The sequence below is a fragment of the Oryctolagus cuniculus genome, chromosome X (assembly GCF_964237555.1).
Source record: "Oryctolagus cuniculus chromosome X, mOryCun1.1, whole genome shotgun sequence".
Taxonomy (NCBI): Eukaryota; Metazoa; Chordata; class Mammalia; order Lagomorpha; family Leporidae; genus Oryctolagus; species Oryctolagus cuniculus.
Window position 1 is genome coordinate 87,285,445 of NC_091453.1, and position 19,916 is coordinate 87,305,360.

The following is a 19,916-nucleotide window of genomic DNA, read 5'->3' on the forward strand; positions in this document are numbered from 1 at the left end:
CCCATATATACATACAAAGATCTGTATACAGATGTACATAACAGTACTATTCATAATAGCCAAAAGTAGAAGCCACCCAAATGTTCATTTGTTGTATAAATAGACAAAATGTGAGTCTGGCGTTGTAGTGCAGTGGGTAAAGCAAGCACCTGAAATGCATGGGTGACAGTTCGAGTCCTGGCTCCTCCACTTCTGATGCAGCTCCCTGCTAATGTGCCTGGAAAAGCAGTGGAAGATGGCCTGAATCCTCGGGGCCCCACCACACACATGGGAGACATGAATGAAGCTACTGGATCCTGGCTTTGGCCTGGCTCAGCTCCAGCCATTGCAACCATTTGGGGAGTGAACCTGAAGATGGAAGATTCTCTCTCTCTCTCTCTCTCTCTCTCTCAACGCTGAATTTAAAATGTGATCCATGCACACCATAGAATGTTAATCAGCAATAAAAAAGAAATGGAATACTAATACACAGTACAACATGGATAAACTTCAAAAAAGTAATTAACTAAGTGAAAACAGCCAATAACGAAAGATTATACATTGTGTAACTCCACTTAAATGCACTGTCTAGAATAAGCAAATTTATAGTAACAGATAGCGTAATAGTAGCCTAAGATTCTAGATGGGTGGGAAGATGATGCTGAGTGACCACTAATGAGTACAAGGTTTCTTTGTGGGTGATAAAAAAAAAAGTTTTAAAATTTGTTTATGGTGGGCTGGCACTGTGGTGCAGCGGGTTAAAGCTCTGGCTTGCAGCGGTTTGAGTTGCTGCTGCTCCACTTTTGATCCAGCTCTCTGCTATGGCCTGGGAAAGCAGTAGAAGATGGATCAAGTCCTTGGGCCCCTGCACCCACGTGGGAGACCCAGAAGAGGCCCTTGGCTCCTAGCTTCGGATCAGCTCAGCTCTGGCTGTTGCAGTCATTTGGGGAGTGAACCAGCGGATGGAAGACCTCTCTCTCTCTGACTCTACCTCTCTCTGTAACTCTGTCTTTCCAAGAAATAAAATAAATCTTAAAAAAAATTGTTTATTATGATGATTGCATAATTTGAAGTAGAATAAAAGGCATCAAATTATATATCTTAAAAGGTATGAACTTTATGATATGCACATTATACATTAATAAAACTATTTAAAATATTCTAATATATCTTATGAGCTATAGGCTATATATGCTCAGAAGAGTGGTACAAGCAAGAGACAATTATTTGATTGCTATCCGCATATAAATGGCATTAAAATACATGAAAATAGATGTTATCACCTAAAGGAGAAATTGTAAGTGGAAAAGGGATAAATGATAGTAGAACTGATCCCTGAGGCACACAAAAATTTAGATACCAGAGAGATGAAGGGGAACCAAGAGAGGAGACAGAAAGGAATGAGACTGGCTAGCAGAGCTCTGTATTTTTTCTATAGACACAATCAACTGCAATAGTGGTGCAAGATATAAATCAGGGGAAGCTGGTGCTCCAGGGGCCAAGAGAAGGAATTATTTCACGGTTGGAGCAATCGTTTTTGCCACACTTTGCTGATAAATAAAAGCAGAGTAGGAAGCCGTGGCCTTGTGTTTAACAACATGGAGGTCGCTGATGAAGTTGACAAGAGCTCTTTAGCTTTTTCCATGCAATGGTGCGGATGATAATTTGATTCGAATTAGGAAGTTATTAGGTGAGAAGGAGTATGGGGGGAAGATTCTGGAAGATTAAGGACAGAGGGAACGCTTGGGGACAGTGAGTGAACTAGGGAAATGCTCTGTAAGTTCATGGATGGGCACTGACAGTCCATTTATGGCCGTCAGTCATGAATTTAAAATGAGATCAATTAGCACCACTGTGCTAATTGATATTCTGTATATTCTGTATATTCTGTGTATATTCTGTAACTACACTGGCTGTGTTGGTGTGGGTGTGGAAGAGATGAAGAGTGTGACACAAGGAGATTTGTGGTTTGCCAGGTTAAAGAGAGGCAAGAGAGTGAAGGCCATATGCAAGGAGTTCAATGTGTTGACAGGTGATGTAATCTTACCTGAGTAGGTTGGAGAGAGAAGACTTCTGTAGGCGAAGGGGACGCACAGGGGAAAAGTGTTAGGGCAATACATGATGGATGCATTTGGGGTCAGAATGTTTATTTGTTTTTATTGTTAATTTTTAAAAAAGATGTATTTATCTGAAAGTCAGAGTTACACAGAGAGAGAAGGAGAGGCAGAGAGAGAGAGAGAGAGAGTGAGCGAGCGAGCTAGCGAGCTGGTTCATTCCCCAATTGGGCGCAACAGCCAGAGCTTTGCCGATCCGAAGCCAGGAGCCAGGAGCTTCTTCTGGGTCTTCCACGGGTGCAGGGGCCCAAGGACTTGGACCATCTTCTACTGCTTTCCCAGGCCACAGCAGAGGGCTGGATCAGAAGTGGAGCAGCCAGGACTCGAACTGGTGCCCATATGGTATGCCAGCACTGCAGGCATCGGCTTTTACCCACTATGCCACAGCGCCAGCCCCAATCTGAGTAGATATTAACATTATTAACAATTATATCAGGAATACTGTTGGAGGGAATGGCAGATAGCCAGTGCCAAAATTAAGGAATGCAAAGTTCTGTGTCCCCTCCAAAATCCATGTTGAATATTAATCCTCAATGCAACAATATTAAGAGGTGAGGCCCTTACAAGTTGACTAGGACATGAGGCCTCCACCCTTATGGATGGAATTAGTGCTTAATAAAAGGGCTTGAGGGAGAGAATTCACCACCTCTATCCTTTCTGCCATGTGAGGACACAGCGTTTGTCCCTTCTGGATGACACAGCAACTGGGTGCCATCTTAGAAGCAGAGAGTAGGGGGAGACATGGTACAGCAGGTCAAGCTGCTGCCTGTGACACTGGCATCCCATATCAGAGTGCCAGTTTGAGTCCTGGCTGCCCCGCTTCCAATCCAGCTCCCTGCTAATGTACCTGGGAAAGCCACGTGGGAGACACATATGGGATTCTTGATTCCCAGCTTTGGCCTGGCCTAACACTGGTTGTTGCCGCCACTTGGGGCATGAACCAGTGAATGGAAATCCATCTCTCTCTGTCTCTCCCTCCCTCTCTCTCTAACTCTGCCTTTCAAACAAATAAAAAGAAATCTTAAAAGAAACAGAAGAAGAGAATAGCCCTCATAAGACAATGAATCTGCTGGCACCTGGATTTTGCACTTTCCAGCCTCTAGAAGTGTGAGAAATAAATTTCTGTTTCTTACAAATTATCCAGTCTCGGGTATTTTGTTGTACTAGCACAAGTGGACTAAGACAAGGCAGAATGGTACAGGGATCTATACAGGAATACAACAAGGGGGGGGTAGATAAATAGTCAGATAGCAATAGATTCAAAGATGGGGGCTATTGGGGAGAAAGGGTGGACAATGATCTAGAAGAAACAGTTGTTTAGAAACTGCAATAGGATGCAGAGGAAGGGATAGGAGTACAAGAGAAGAGATTGTAGGGCGGGTGATGAGATGCAATTAGGAGTTTCTGGCCTTGGTTTATAGCAATACTACTTTCCCACGTAAAAGAATTAACTTCTTTCCTTACATGCAGTTGTAATTTTTTTTTCAGACGTAGGTGGTAGGATACTTTTGATCTTAATTTGTTCCCACTGAATTTTTCCTCTCCCAGTTCATGATAGGTTCTCTCTCTCTCTCTCTCTCTCTCTCTCTCTCTCTCTTTTTCTAATGTGAGTCGAGAGGATATACTCATGCAGTCGGACTTAAAGGAAGAATCTCTGAAAACCTTCCTGGGTTTTTTTTCAAAGCCTAAGCTCTTTGTGGCCAGCATTGTGGCACAGCGGGTTTAGCTGCCACCTGCAATGCCAGCATCCCATATGGGCACAGATTCAAGTCCCAGTTGCTCCACTTCCAATTCTGCTCCCTGCTAATGTGCCTAGGAAAGCAGCAGAAGATGGTCCAAGTGTTTGGGCCCCTGCCCCTGCCACTCAAATGGGAGACCCAGGGAGAGACAGATGGATAGAAAGACAGCCCCAGCCACTTCTCAGTTCAATCCTCAGTTGCCTACAGTATTTGAAGCCAGGCTGAGGTCAGAGCCAGGACCTGAGAACTAAATTCTGATCTCCTAGGGGGGTGGCAGGAACCCAACTATTGAATCATCATCACGGTCTTCTACAGTCAACTCCAGGTGGAGTTCCAGGCTCCAAGCTTTGGCACAGTGGAACCTTGGCTGCTGCAGACACTTAGAAAGGCAACCAGCAGATGGAAGATCTATCTGTCTCTGTCTCTCGGTGTCTCTCTCTGTAACTATGATTTTCAAGTAAATAAAGATTGAATCCTTTTTTTTTGACAGGCAGAGTTAGACAGTGAGAGAGAGAGAGACAGAGAGAAAGGTCTTTTCTTCCATTGTTTCACCCCCCAAATGGCTGCTACTGTGCTGATCTGAAGCCAGGAGCCAGGTGCTTCTCCTGGTCTCCCATGAGGGTGCAGGGCCCAAGCACTTGGGCCATCCTCCATTGCCTTCCCGGGCCACAGCAGAGAGCTGGACTGGAAGAGGAGCAACCGGGACAGAATCCAGCAACCCAACCGGGACTAGAACCTGGGGTGCTGGCACAGCAGACGGAGGATTAGCCTATTGAGCCGCGGCGCCTGTCAAAATTGAATCCTTTGACATAATCATATCAGGACACCTCCACAATGGAAGAGGAAACGCCCTTTAATATTGGGTGGGGTGGAGACGGAAGTTCAAAATCTTGGAGTAGAGAGGGAGACCCACCAGGACTGGAAAACTACAGAAGGAAGTATGGTTTATTTTCCTTTTCTTTGTAAAGATTTATTTATTTCAAAAGCAGAGTTACAGAGAGAGAGAGAGAGGGCAAGACAGAGATCTTGCATCTGGTTCACTCCCCAAATGGCTGCAACAGCCATGTTGTGCTGATCCGAAGCCAGGAGCCAGGAGCTTCTTCTGGAGCTCTCAAGTGGGTGCAGGGGCCCAAACACTTGGGGCATCTTCCACTGCTTTCCCAGGCCATAGCAGAGAGCTGGATCTGAAGTGTTGCAGCCGGGACATAAGCCTGTACCCCATGAGATGCCAGCACAACAGGCAGTGGCTTAACCCTCCAAGCCACTGTGGTGCTGGCCTGGAATTATGGCTTTTTTTAAAGATTTATTTATTTGAAAGTCAGGATTACACAGAGAGAGGAGAGGTAGAGAGAGAGGTCGGTCTTCCATCTGATGGTTCACTCCCAATTGGCCGAAATGGCCAGAGCTGTGCCGATCCGAAGCCAGGAGCCAGGAGCTTCTTCCAGGTCTCCCATGTGGGTGCAGGGGCCCAAGGACTGGGCCATCCTCTACTGCTTTCCCTGGCCATAGCAGAGAGCTGGGTGGGAAGTGGAGCAGCCAGGTCTTGAACCGGCGCCCATATGGGATGCTGGCGCTTCAGGCCAGGGCATTAACCCGCTGCACCACAGCACTGGCCCCAATGGAATTATGGTTTCCAAAGCAGCAGGAAACCATGCCCACCTGGTGCTAACAAAGGAAATGAGAACCTGGTGAATATGACATTAGCTCACTGGGCTCCCTGACTTGACAAAGAGTGCCATGGCCACACATGCCCTAGAAGATTTGGAGCCACTACAAGACCTAAGTGAGCAATGTGGATAAGTGAGTAATCTAGACCACTGGGGCATCCCTGAATTTTCTGAGCTGAAAGAGATGCCTGGGATATTCGTAAAACCTTAATGGATGACTGTAGAAAACCCAAGTGATGATTACTATTAAATTTACCCCTTGGACTGGGGAGATGGGAATTGGAGTCCAAATAGCCATTTCTATTTGCATGCACAATCAAGTTTGTAGAGAAAACTCTTAAATACATTTTGAAATGTCAAATGAAGCCTGTATTTTTCCAGCTTATGATATCATTTTTAATATTACTTGTGGAGAGAAGCTTTTCATTTGTGAGTGGTTCATTTTGCTATGAATTTCATTATATTAATTTCTGATTGTCTCAACTTGTAAGACTCAACCTTGGGGTCTTGCATGCATGGTTTTTAGACTTTTGGATAGATGGTCCCATTGACATACAGGTCAGTGGCTACTCCCCTATCTGAAGTCAGAGGGACTGACTCTTTCATATGCTAAAAAATTTCCTTTAGGGAGTGCTGGGGATCAGTTTATAGGAACATAGTTAAAATTTTTGAGGGAAAATTATATTGACAAGCTGAAATCCCTAAACATGCCTCAGGATGCTACAATACAAGGAGTTAGTCTTGTGAAAAAGGATCACATTCAAATCCAATGTTTGTAAAAAGTAACGAGCTGAATGGCTTATTTTTGTGCTGTTTTCATTTTACTAAACACTATTACTATTCACAATCTTTTTCTAATTACTAAATGCTCATAGTGGCTCCTTATGTGTTGATTTTAAAGGTAAATAAAAATTTTAAAGATGTGAGTTTTATATTGATCTATCCTTTGCTTCATTTAAGGTTTGTGAGATAAAACCTTTTGAAATTACACAAAATACATCACTACTCTTTTGTCACCAGAACACAGATGATTTCATGAAACAACAAATGGACTGGTGAATTTTAAGTGGTTAAAAATAAAATAGCAATAAGGGAAATGCAGACCAAAAAATATAGGCCCACTTCTCCCCTTCAGTTTGTTTTTATTGAAGATTTTCCGTATGTTAGGCACAAAATGAGGCACTCTGACATACAGGATGGTGTAAATACAAAAAAGAGACCATCTCAAATCTGATTTTGTATTCATTCACAAAATATTTTGTGGATTAACTTCTGAAAATATAGAATACATTTTACTTCCTCTGGAACTACTAATTTTCAATCAGTTGATATGATTATGAGCATAAAACATGATATGTGGGGCTGTACATTTGGCCTAGTAGTTAGGACACCTGAATCACACATCAGAGAGACTGAATCTGAATCTGCTCAGGCTTGATTTGTTTTCCTCTAGTGTCAGCTGTAGAAGACAGTGGTGATGACTCAATTGTTGGGTTCCTGCCACCCACCTAGGGGACCAGAATTTAGTTCTCAGGTCCTGGCTCTGACCTCAGCCTGGCTCCAAATACTGTAGGCAACTGAGAAGTGAACTGAGAAATGGCTGGGGCTTTATTTTTCTCCATCTCTCTCTCTTTCAAAGAATAAGACACACACACACACACACACATTTTAGAACACCCATGACATGTGATAATGTTTTTGGAAGGATGACTGTAACTCATTAGCTGCCTCCATTCAATGTCTGAAATTAGAGTTCCCACACTCAATGGTTTTATTATCCTTAGGAACCTGATTATCCTTAAATGAGCAGTGGCACTACACATTTTTTAAAATTTATTTGACAGGTAGAGTTTACAGACAGTGAAAGAGAGAGAGAAAGACAGAGAGAAAGGTCTTCCTTCCGTTGGTTTACTCTCCAAATGGCCGCAATGGCCGGAGCTATGCTGATCTAAAGCCAGGAGCGAGGAGTTTCTTCCTGGTCTCCCACATGGGTTCAGGGGCCCAAGGACTTGGGCCAACCTCCACTGCTATCCCAGGTCACAGCAGAGAGCTGGACTGGAAGAGGAGCAACTAGGATTAGAACCTGGTGCTCATATGGGATGCCAGCGCTGCAGGTGAAGGATTAACCTAGTGTGCCACGGCGCTGGCCCTGGCACTACACATTTTTAAAAGGGAGCTACCAGATTAGAAATAAGCATTGGGAAAAATGTTATCAATACATTTGCAGCATTGTAATCTGTAAACGACCTTCTCCCTTTGTCTGTGATAAAGTCAGCAGTAGCTAATGACTAATGACTTTGTGACCTACCCTGTCCCCACATTTTGGTAAAGGGTCCCTTCTTTCTCAGACTTGGGACCTCACCCTGTCCACACTAATTCTGATTTGTGAGCTTCTTTTATTCCTTTGCTCATAATATTATCCTTTAAAGTGATTACATTCAGTGGGCCCTCTAATACAAAGATGAACAAATCAATTTAATTGTAATGAGGTATTTTTAATTGAGCCTCTAAAAGTCTGGCCAAGTTTAATATGTACAGGTAGCTCAGCTCCCAAATGCCTGGTTATGTCTGACAAATTGAAACCACGATCAGCAGGACTTAATGGGAAAGCCTAGTGAATACGGCTCTGGAATGTAGCTAGATGACAAGGGTGTGCATGGGATCGCGATTCTAATGCTTAACTGCCAACATCTGCTGAGGGAAGTGCTGCTCTCCTGATCCAAGAGGACTTAGTTTCCTCAACAGGCGATCACGATTACCCCATCTTCTGTTTAATACCATTACCCTACACCAAATCCTTTCTTGAAGGTTAAGAAGTGTAAGTATTTACTCCTCTCAGCAGATAGCATTCCTCCTCTTTCCTTTTCACTAGGCTTGAAGATACATGGGTGGGATAGAAGGAAAGGCATCATCAAAACTTGTTTGGTTTTACATGTATCAAGTGAGTCTGTACCTTGGTGTAAACTCTCATACATGTAGAGGAAATTTAATCAGTTTCCAATTTCACCATTACCCAGAAAGATCTTTATCAGATGAATATATCCCGCCTTGGCTGGAATTCCTAATTTAACAACAGCAGGAAGAAGTTCTAGCATTTTCTATTCAGTGCATTACTATATAATTTAAAGAAATGAGTACTTGAATGAGTCCTAATTCTAAGACATTAGACAAGTATATTTCAATAATGACATCAACAAACGATTTTAAAAATTTTTATTGTTATAGATTGAATAATTCATTGCAGAGTTTCTGATGAAACAATTAGCAGTCTCAAAGATTGTTTCATTTTTTAAGAGTACAGATTGAATACAAACTGATTTAAACAGGCACATTTCTTGAAACAAATTGAGAAGTACTAAAAAGATCCCATTGAATATCTGTGGCATTATTCCTAGTTTTATGAATACTGTCTTTTCTAAATGAATCTTGGCAGAAAACACTCAGAGATTCATTCATCTAGAAACTTGCAACAGTGAACATATTAAAATGTCTACATTTAAATGTTTGTGCACATGCTTGCATGTATGTGTGTGGGGGGGTGCATGTGTGATTCTCAGTTGTCTGTCTTACCCTCTTAATGGTTTCCCTTTCTTTCTGTTCGCTCTGAGGAGCTTACCTTCTCAACTGACTTGATCACTCAGAAATTTTATCATTAGCTTTTTAATGCATCATTTTATAGTTTTCAAACATATCCAAGAATGCCTATTTTGGACACGGGTTTTGGTGGGGGAAAAAAATACCTGAATTACACTAACATAAAACCCTACTCTAGTCCCAGTACTGCTCACGACCTGCCAGAACTTTTCGTGCTTCAAATCCCAGGGCTCAGAAAACTGGCTTGTCAGGAATCCTCCTCCACACTTCTGAGAAGGGCTAGGGCTTCCAAGCATCCCTGCGACAAGGTGAAGAGTAGATATAATTTCTTCTATTACAAAGCGCACTGCTATGACATTTCATTGTCTCTTTGGTTCCTTGTTTTAGTTGGCAAAGGTTTGAGATGGATTTACATCCAAGTTGGAAATACCCATTTCCTAGGAACCACTTTAAGCAAGTGCAGCCCTTTCTATTTGGCTCCCCAACACTATAATCTTCTGTCCTGACATGTCCTCAGTTTCCTCTCTTCATTTAACATCTCATCCCTTAGAGCTCAGCTGCACATTTCCCATCTCTCTTGTGTGGTTACTTTTGGACATCTCCGTAGACTGAGTTCACTGTTGCCTATGATGGCTGGAATAACTGCCACAGGGCACAATGGGAGTTGATTGCCTAAAATAGTTTGTCTTACTGCCTTAAAAATATGACTTGAAGATAAAACTTATTTTGAAGCTTAACTTTGAGTAAATATTATGAAGAAAAAAATGAATTCTTAAAAGACTTGATTCTACACACTACTTAAAATGAGAAAATGTTCTGAAAGTCAAACATAGCAAGCTCCATTTGCTCAGCGATGGGTTACTTGCACAAAGTTCCCCATGGCCTTTTGGTGTACAAATTTATAATAATGAAGACTACTTCTAAGGAAATAATTGACATAAAGTTTGTTTTCTTTTTAAAACTACTGTATTTAAAAAGTTACTTGAGTTGTAAACACGCAAGGATAAGCCAGTTTTAGGATCACATTATTGTGTCACAGTAACAGAAATGTGAATCACATTTATTTCTTCAATTCATGGATTCAGGTTCTCCTAAATTCTCAATATTGAGCTACTAAACTCTTGATAGAAGTTGTTAGGAAAATCCAAATCTTCATTTCTGGCACTAAGGTGCCAAGAAACAATGTGTGATCAAGAAATCACACACAGTCAGCTGCTTTTGTATTTTGGTTAACCAGGTAGTTTGAAAATTATTATCCCAATAGCACTGTCTTCAGATTTTAGAAGCAGAACTAGAGGAATTGTTAATGAGGTATACTTGGTGGTAGTTCTGTTTGCTTGTCTACTGCCCCAGAACTAACCATGGTATTGAGGATGGATATGCAGAAGTTATGCTTTTTACCAGGTAGCAGTTCTCATAGGTGATCAAATTTCACCTATCTATGGCGTCTTCTTCAAATTTGGGTGACGGACTAGCATGATTGCAACTACTCTAATTGTGCAGACTGAGACACATGATGCGGTTTTTTTCAAAATCTTTATCTATAACATCATGTCTCTACATAGGGACTAATCACTGAAATCGTTTGAAATTCTGATTTACTGAGATAGACATACGAAAACACAAGTATTAGCAATCAGTGTTTTCTTGTTATGTTTCATGGCTTTACTTTCGTTTACTAACTGCAGGGAAGTGTCTATATAGTTTAATTTGTGATTGAGTGAATATTTGATTCTATCTATCTGCTGGTCACACTGTTGATCAGATAATAATTTTTGACAAATCAAGCAATCTTGGGGATAGAATTTGACGCCTATATTTTAAAAATATTAAAAAAAAAACTCATTCTACAGTACATGCATATAGGAGTTCAGTCCTGTATTCAGGCTTGCAAGTGTATTATTTGGTGGTTTGTAAAAACAGCTATTGCACATCTTTGGGGGTTCTGAGGAAAATCAAGCCTCTGAGGCTTCCTTCCTTTCTTCTTCTCAGGAGAAAACCACCTTAACATGGGGTGAAAAGAACACAATTGTGGGCCTCACTGTAAGATAATGGGTAGGCCTTTTCCCCTTTATCCCTGTTGCTTTTTCTGGGAATGCAGGTTGTTTAACCTTAGTCTCAGTTATACCATAGTCCTTATGATTTTACTATTATCATTTAGTCTTTGTTTCTTTATATGATTTTGGAAAAAAAAATCACAAATAATTTGTGCATATAAAATTTTTTTCTGGAAAATATTATCCAGGGCCAATTTTTTGAAAGCTTCTTGTAATCTAATTCATAACAGGTTTCCTTATTCCATGTTGTAAAATCTGCATATGGATACTGTCCAAAGTGTCCTAAAAGTAATGATTGAATTCACAGTAACAAAAGTTACAAAGTTTGTGCAAAAGATATTGTACACCACTGGAGTACATAGAGCTTGCTATAGTTAATTTTATATATAAAGCTGCATTTTTTGTTAAAAACTATTCTGTGCTACATTAAAAGTAAGTTTTTGATTAATTTTTCTCTAACAATAAAACTGAATGCTTATTTAATCTCATAAATCTGAAGATGCAAGTAGCATATATATGCTGTTTGTAAATGGTGTAATAAATCACTGGAACCTTTTAAACATCATAATTGCTTTGAAGTTCTTCAAGTTTTCCAAGGGTCATAAAGTAAACCCGGCTGTGGCGATTCCGCAGGGTAGAGGTAAAGAACAGCTTTAAAAAGAAAGAAAGAAAGAAAGAAATACACCATGAGTAAATTTTCAATATATTCTTACCAGATATTTGCTAACTCAAACTGGAAAGTACTATATATCTAATTTATCTGTATCTGCTAATTAAAATATTAGAGCATTTTTTGGAATAGGTTTTCCTCAAATTAAAGAATAAGATATTAAATCAATTTGGAGTCTAAATTATATCTTTAAAAGTAAGCTTTGCCCATATTCTATATAACTGCAATTTATATGGTTCAAATGAGATTAGCTTTTTTTTCTAGGTGGCTTTCACTGCTAAAGTTCTGGTTAGCAGGATGCCTTCACCATAAAGAAATATTAAATATTTGAAGAGACAAATGTATTAGTCAATAAATATGTACAATTTTTGTATATCTTTTACAATTTTTAAATGAAAATAAAATTTAAAAAACTCTACTTGGGAATCAATCTGAAAAAAAACCTATTTTTACTAAAGCCAGCTTTTCTTTTAATATAAAGAAACAAATTATTTAGATGTTGTTTACCACTGCTGTGGAGGTTTGCACAGACAATGAAATTTTTTACTTGGTGTTTTTTTTCTTTTTCATTGAAGTGGACTGACATCCACAGATTGATATAATGAATTAAAAACAATGACATAGGGGCCGGCACCGTGGCCCACTTGGTTAATCCTCCGCCTGCAGTGCCGGCATCCCATATAGGCACTGGGTTCTAGTCCCAGTTGCTCCTCTTCCAGTCCAGCTCTCTGCTGTGACCTGGGAGGGCAGTGGTGGATGGCCCAAGTGCTTGGAACCCTGCACCCGCATGGGAGACCAGGAGGAAGCATCTGGCTCCTGGCTTCAGATTGGCGCAATGCCAGCCGTAGTGGCCATTTGGGGAGTGAATCAATGGAAGGAAGACCTTTCTCTCTGTCTCTCTCACTGTCTATAATTCTACCTGTCAAATAAATTAAAAAAAAAAAAACAATGACATAGAGAGTGACATTTTGTATACATATGCAATTGCTTTTCTATCTTAATCATTTGAGTTAGTTGACAAAACTGATGAAATTGCCAAACCTCAATTTTAATTTTCTTTCCTGCAAAATGGTCATAATCCCCAATTGTGATGACAAAATATAAAGTACCTAGCATAAGGCCTATTATGTAACAAGGTGCTCAGTAAACATAAATACCCCTTTCTTCTGTTATTGGATTATGCTGAAATCTATAAAAGACAGACTTGCTCAAGCATTTTGTTTCAGGTGATTATTTTCACACGAAAAGGAACATGGATCAAAGATGATGATGATAAAGGATTTTGTATCAAATAAAAAAATCAGCTGAGCACTGCTTAAGACACAACTAGAGTTGTTACTTTATTTTTGAAACTTTTTAAGAAAATCAAATATCCTCAGTTACCAAATCAATGTTTCTACTGCAAAACATAAAATTGGTTTTGTCAAGGTATGCCCATTTGAAAAATACAGTGCGTATATTTATGGCCAGCCAGTAATGTCCTAAACTTCCTTTGTTAATTTTCAATGGTCTATTTTTCGCTCTGACTGGAGGCTATAAGCCATACCTTGTCACCCCGGGTACACAGAAATCTCAGCTTCTTAATCGACCTACGCTTCAGCTCACTTTCCAGAACCTTTGCTTGCAAAGAGCGCGCTTCAATGGCCTTTTGACCCCATCCTGTGGTTCGCTGTGTACACTCGAAAGCTACAACACAAATGAAGAGAGAAACACAAAATCTAGTCAGCAATGATAAAAAATTATAACCACAGCCAAGGTTGATTACTAGGAAGCTCATTAATTACAGTTTGGGTTAACACCCCCCCCCAGCCTTTTATAGTCAGTCATCACTTTTTTTGTTTTTGGCGGTGGGGTGGGGGGTTTTTTGTTACCTAGGATGGATGTTCAAATTAGTTCAAAGGCACCATTGTGACCAACACTAAAAATGCCAAGTGTTAATTATTCCTAGTTGACAGAAATTCTCATCTACCCACAACCATTCTTTACTTTACAGCCTAGGTGAGGCTCAGTGCTCCTAACAAAGGTTCCTTTGAAGGGTGTGCATTTGTGCTCAAGTGACATACATGGAAATCTGACTGTTAAAAATTAAGTGTCAAAAAATGACTTGGTCAAATAATGACTTTAGCAGCTCTAATGCAATTCAATAAATTACCATGTTGTAAGCAGAGCTAAAGCTAATTTGATACTATTAAGAGTTTGCCCTACTCAGGAAAATTTCATTAACATTTTAACTTTTTTTGAACCTGTTTTATAACACTCTGTGACAATATAGATTATAGCAAAAATTGCCTTAAAGCAGAAAACCTAATTATGTAAATAGCCATATAGTCAACTTGTGCTGTAAGGTATTTTCTGGCACATGGAGCAAAATTATCATTAAACGTTTAATTTACAAGTTGCTATTTTTTATTTATTTTCTGGGGAAGAAAATGTCCATCAACAAATAAAGTCATGACATTTAAAATAATATCAAAATTTTGACTCATGCTAAAATAATTTAGAAGACGGTTCAATAAGGAACCTTAACTCCAATATTTATATGATTAAAATCAGAAATCATTGGCTAATTTGACTCCTCATTTTCTTCTATTAGACAGGGAATAGACTCTGCATTGATATAATTACAATGGAAAATCTTAAAAGATTTCTTTATCTTTCTCAAAAGTTCTAAGATGCCTGCGTTTAAACCAAAATTCACCTGACCTCTATGCATATACATTAAATATATCTAAAGACAAGGCTGAAATAGTAAACTTCTATAAAAGTAACTTTTCCTAGGCTGAGCGTTAGATATCTTGAATCTCTCAACCAAAACTTACTAGGCATTTTTTATCTCCTGCTTCCTCTTATATTATAATTCAAAATACTACTGTGTATGAAACTTACATCAAAATTGTAATTAAATTACAATCATACTTTGACTCACAAAAAATGGCAGTCCTGGAAAAATGTTGTAAGTCCAATTTCAAACTAGAATTACAATCACCCCAGTTATAGGGGAAATAAACACAATCTGTGGCCTGAGTGATGGGAACAAGTAATAGATTTAGTTCATCTGGATATGAATTTATTTCACTTGTGTGACTATTTTATTAAAAATGGTATTTCTATCACCCACACAGAGCAAAACTTTCTAAACTTAATGCAAAGGATATATGGTGAGTCCAAGTACCCAGTTCATATGACATCATGTAATTTCTTAGTCATAAAATGCATAAATCTGCAATTCATATAGCTATTGAGCTAGCTTGCTGTCTTAAATGGGACTCAATGATTTGGAAGTGGGAACAGTTGGTAATATTTGCTGCAATTATTAAGCCTCTACATATTTGGGAAATGCAGAGCAATGAACTTTTTATTGAAAACATTTCTTATTGCTCAGAGAAATATAAAATTTAGATTATGGATGTCTGGATACGGGTTGGCTTTTAAATAACAGTGTAGTTGGTTTTATTTAAATTTGTTACTTAGAGAAAGAGAGAGAGAGAGCGAGAGAGAGAGCGAGCACTTCCACCTGCTGGTCACATCACAAATGCCTGCAATGGCCAGGGCTGGGATAAACAGAAGCCAGGAGCCAGCAACTCAATCCAGGACTCCCAAGCAGGGACCTAAGTACTTGAACTATCCACCTGATATGCATTAGCAGCAAGCCTGAATCAGGAGTGGATCTGAGACTGTAACTCAGGAAGTCCAACATGGAATGTGAGCATCCTCATGGGTGTTTTAACTAAGTTAAATGCCCATACCAGCAGTTGGTTTTAGATAGAAAAATAGAGTAATTTATTTCCTTGATATCAGTGTTATACTGCATTCTTTAATATATTTTGAAAATATTTTTAATGCATAAGTTAAAATATCATGTTCTTCTAGTGCTATAATTTATTCTACAACAACTTGCAGTAGCTTTTGTTTTAGGTCACGAGTTGTCCTTCCTAAGGATAAGAGTTGTAGCTGGATGACTTTTCAAGATCTCTGACTCTTATAATTGTTTGGTGGCATAAATATAGGGGTTTTATTAGTTTTGCATTTGAACTGATTTTCCTTACATGTATTTCTGATTAACCTATCAATCACAAAAGTACCACTGTAAAGGTTAGGACCTAATGCATTCTTTTTACTTTCTTTTGCCCCAGATATGCCAATGATACTCCTGTCATTTAAAATGGGCTTAAGATTTTCAGAAGCTGTGGAAGAATTTGAAAGGTATTCAGGACAGTTCTTAACACTGACTAGGTACGGAAAAAATGAAAGGGTGCTGCAGATGTAAAATGTCATGGAAAAAAAATGTCCCTTAAAATGCGGTTCTTTCAAACTCATCCTTCAAGCCCCTTGAGAGGTTCTCATTTAGCCATTTTACACAGATTTCAGAGACTTCTGGATTCTCTCATGACAGACTACTCCCCTCCCTCTCTTGCTCACACCCTCACACATACCACTGCCTTTCTCCTTTATTTCTTGCACTCGATTGCTCCTCCTTTCAGGAATAGTCACCCTCTACTTAATTATTCTACTCTTTCTGATAGCTTTAATTTTCATGTTTATGGATTCCTGTCTAGAATCACCCTTGTCACTAAGCCTCAAAACCTACACATGCATCGCAAATTATTCAGTTTTCCCAGCTCAGCAGTCTTGAATTGGTGAGGAAGGAAAAAAAAAAGTCCTGATCTGCTGAAGATGAAAAGGCAGTCAGGCACATCTCTCTTTTTGCCAAATGATGTGGTTCTTCACAAGAGTCTCACTCACTGAGTCCAACACTACTGACTATTCAAAGAAGACACAGTTTACTCGTCTTTGATTTGGCAGTCTCCTAGGATAAAGGTAGACTGTCAAAAGCAATGTCATGGGAAGAAGCACTTTCCATATCTGTGTAAAGTCTACTAGCAAAGGGAGTTAAAACAAAATGACCGGTTATTGTTGCAATGTGCCCCATGTAAACTGTATTATCATTTCAAATGGACAACTCAGATAATCAAAGTCAGTCTTTTGGAGGTAGTCCTGTGATTTTATTAATTATATGGCAAACACTATATCCGCATACTAAGAGAATACATATGCAGGAGCCCAAATTATCCCTATGTGCCTTGAGAAAACGTCATTGATTCCGGAAATCTTTCCTTCAGACACATCTTTTGCCCTTGAAAAGTGCCTGTGGGAATGTGAAAGAGCAAGACTTTTTACACATACCTACAGAGGATGGGATGTCTTTCCACACTTCCAGGATCTTCTTGAAGAGCTGCTCGTTGGCTTCCACGGACAGGGCTTCAGCGTTGAAGGTGAGCATCACGCCAATCCCCAAGCAGTCAGGTAAAATGATGATATTCTGTGGTATAATGATTTCCAGGGGCTGGAATTACGTTTCAGAAAGATTTATAGGTCCAACATTTTATCACTACTATTTTAATAGAAGCAGCCTGGCTCCGCAATAAAGAGCAAAAGAGTTTCAAAGTGCAGGGAAGACAAGAAACCTCTAGTTCCAAATTAAACAGAGTGCTATCCAACACTTGGAAAGAGCTGCTCGCCTTATGCCATAAATTCACTTCTTAATATCCCCCTGTATATTGAGGAGAAAGCCTTGTTTGTGAAAAGTAGACATACATTTCCAAGACAGATAAATCTCTTGGAATTTCTCCTAATATTATGTATAATTATTGAAGAAACATTCCTTGTTACTAAGTTCAGTTTCAGATTCATGTAGGCACATTAGGAAATACTTTAGTATTGAATGTGTGACCAAAGGAGCAAATACACAATCTTTGGTCACTGGCCAATTCCTTCAGATAGAAAATTAATAGAAATCATAGAAATAGAAAATTAATCTAAAAACAAGTTTATCTTAAAATGCTTACAAAAGGCAGCTTTCCAAAATTCTTCACGGACTGAAATATAAGTCATGCGCCTTTTACAAAAAAAATGATTTCTTATTCAATTTTTATAATCTTAAAATACATCTAAACACATATTCAGAGACCTGTTAGTTGACATCACAGGAAATACTAAGAAACACCTAGGCATCTCTGAATTTTGTGGTTCACAAAACAATGTGACCAGATTTTCTCAAACTACAGATATTGTCACATTAACAGTATTTCCTTGTAAAGCAAACAATTGTGTTCTCGTCTAGCATTTTCCCAAATTAACAAGTTACAGGAAAAACAGGTCAGAAACTATACTTGCCGAACCCAGCGCACTCAGGCCAAGTGCTTGAGGCCATGTCTCAGCAACAACAATCCTTAAAACTAAAATGGGGATCCAGAGGCGAAAAGCAATTTTAATGCGTTCCCTGGGCACTTGCATGAGCAGCTGAATCAGAAAGGAGATGAAGGAAGAGAGGAAAAGAACTTGCGAGAAAGAAAGCTGTCTCAATAAAATCTGTTTACAATAAAACTGGACTGCTGGAAATCCAGAGAGCCTCAGAGGTAATTCTCTTTCTTCTCAGGCAATTCCTGAAGTAACTAGATATTCTTTCGCACACATGGCTCCCTTGCATCATGACAGCTTTTGTAATCTAGCACTCTTGGAAAAGGTATTATTTTTAGAACATTCTGTTTCAGAAGACACCCTCAACTCCCCTACATTAGAGTCCTTTTTCTTTTAATGGGTCAAGACACTAGGGCATTTAGCTAAAAATAATTTTGAAGATATGTACAGTATTCTTATTAGGTCAGAAAATGATTTCCCAAATCTCATCCCTGATTCTAGCTTTCACAGTGACTATCAGATTGCTTCAAAAGGAAGAACTTTTTTTGCTTATTAGTCAGGTGAAACACAGGGTTCAAGCTTCTTGAATGGCCTTTCAAACAAGTGTAAACTTGGACCCATGCTGCCATGTTCAACATTGCACTAGGTTCTAAATAAGAGCAGGATATATGAAATAACAAAAGAAAAATAACAAGCAGGAAGCTATGAAAGATACTCTGATTGAGGAGTGCTACAATATTTACATCAAAATTAACCTCATATCCAAGTGGTTTTGGCTGGGATTTAAATATTTTTTACATTATACACAGGGTGGTAAATATGTATATTATACACAGGATGAGATAGACATACACACATATATGTGTATGTATGTATGTGTGTATATATATATATATATTGCCTATATATATGCCTCTATATATAGGCAATATATATATATAGGCAATAACTAGGTGATTGTTAATATGACCAAAATGCTTTGTTAGAGGTATATAAGGTTATTTTTAATGCTACTCAAAATATCACCTGACTATAGTGAATAAAATGCACTTAAGGTTTTCTTCTGGATTTTCTGTATAGTGCTGAATTGCTAAAATTTTAGTCTTCTATACACTATGAATAAACAAATGGATGAAGCAGAGAATTGTGTGGTCAGGTCTTTCAAATTAATTTCCAGTCGGATAGACATCATTGCAACCATCAAATCTGAGACAGAACGTAATTATATTTAGCTGGTGTGTGTGTCTGCATGTTTGTGTGTGTAAGGAGTACTGTCATGTTTGAGCTAATTATATAAGTTATATGTATACTATTTTACAATTATCCATATTTTAAATGTTGTGCCATATTATCCCTATTTACAATAATTTAAGATTAAAAGTTGAGGCACATGTGCTTTCAAAATTCTGAAACCTTTGAGCTGAAATTCCAACTATAATTGATAGGAGAGCATTTATGACCATTTACTTTATAACACAAAGTTATACCACAAAGAAGGGAGGTTATATGTAATATGTATTATGTAGATAATGCTGCAATATTGGCGTATTTTTTTAAAAAATCTGTTAATGTCTTAGAGGTGGAGAAGGTCTAACTAAATTAAGGATTTGCAAACTGAAATGCCTCCTAGGGCCAGTCATTGTAAATACATAAAGATGAATAGAGAATGCAGAACATATATCCCATCTAATAGGGAGCAAGGATGAATCATTTCAGTTGATGATGTCCAGACAATAACGTGTGCTTGATATCACATCTTCTGGTTTATGAATAGAAGTCTAGGTTGTAAATGTAAATGAAAAATAAAAGACATTGGGCCAGGAAAACAAAATCCATCTGCAGGATAGACTCAGCTGTCTGGACCAAGAAACCACTTTCTGGCAGTCTATACTTACCTT

At 38.8% G+C, this 19,916-nt stretch overlaps 1 protein-coding gene across 4 annotated transcripts in view; it reads right to left on the minus strand.

The window, feature by feature from the left end:
• Positions 1 to 8,697: 8,697 nt before the first annotated feature.
• The window catches only part of NRK (Nik related kinase), a 142,984-nt gene continuing 131,765 nt past the window's right edge, over positions 8,698 to 19,916 (minus strand). For 3 of the 4 annotated variants that reach the window (XM_070066759.1, XM_017349989.3, XM_070066760.1), the window contains 3 exons: positions 17,005 to 17,164; positions 13,367 to 13,506; positions 8,698 to 11,801 (listed from right to left, as the gene is read on the minus strand). In XM_070066759.1, the coding sequence (XP_069922860.1) occupies positions 11,706 to 11,801; positions 13,367 to 13,506; positions 17,005 to 17,164 (396 nt within the window). In that variant the 3' untranslated portion in view covers positions 8,698 to 11,705. The remainder of the gene's footprint in view (positions 11,802 to 13,366; positions 13,507 to 17,004; positions 17,165 to 19,916) is intronic. The other variant, XM_008272834.4, reaches the window with a different exon arrangement.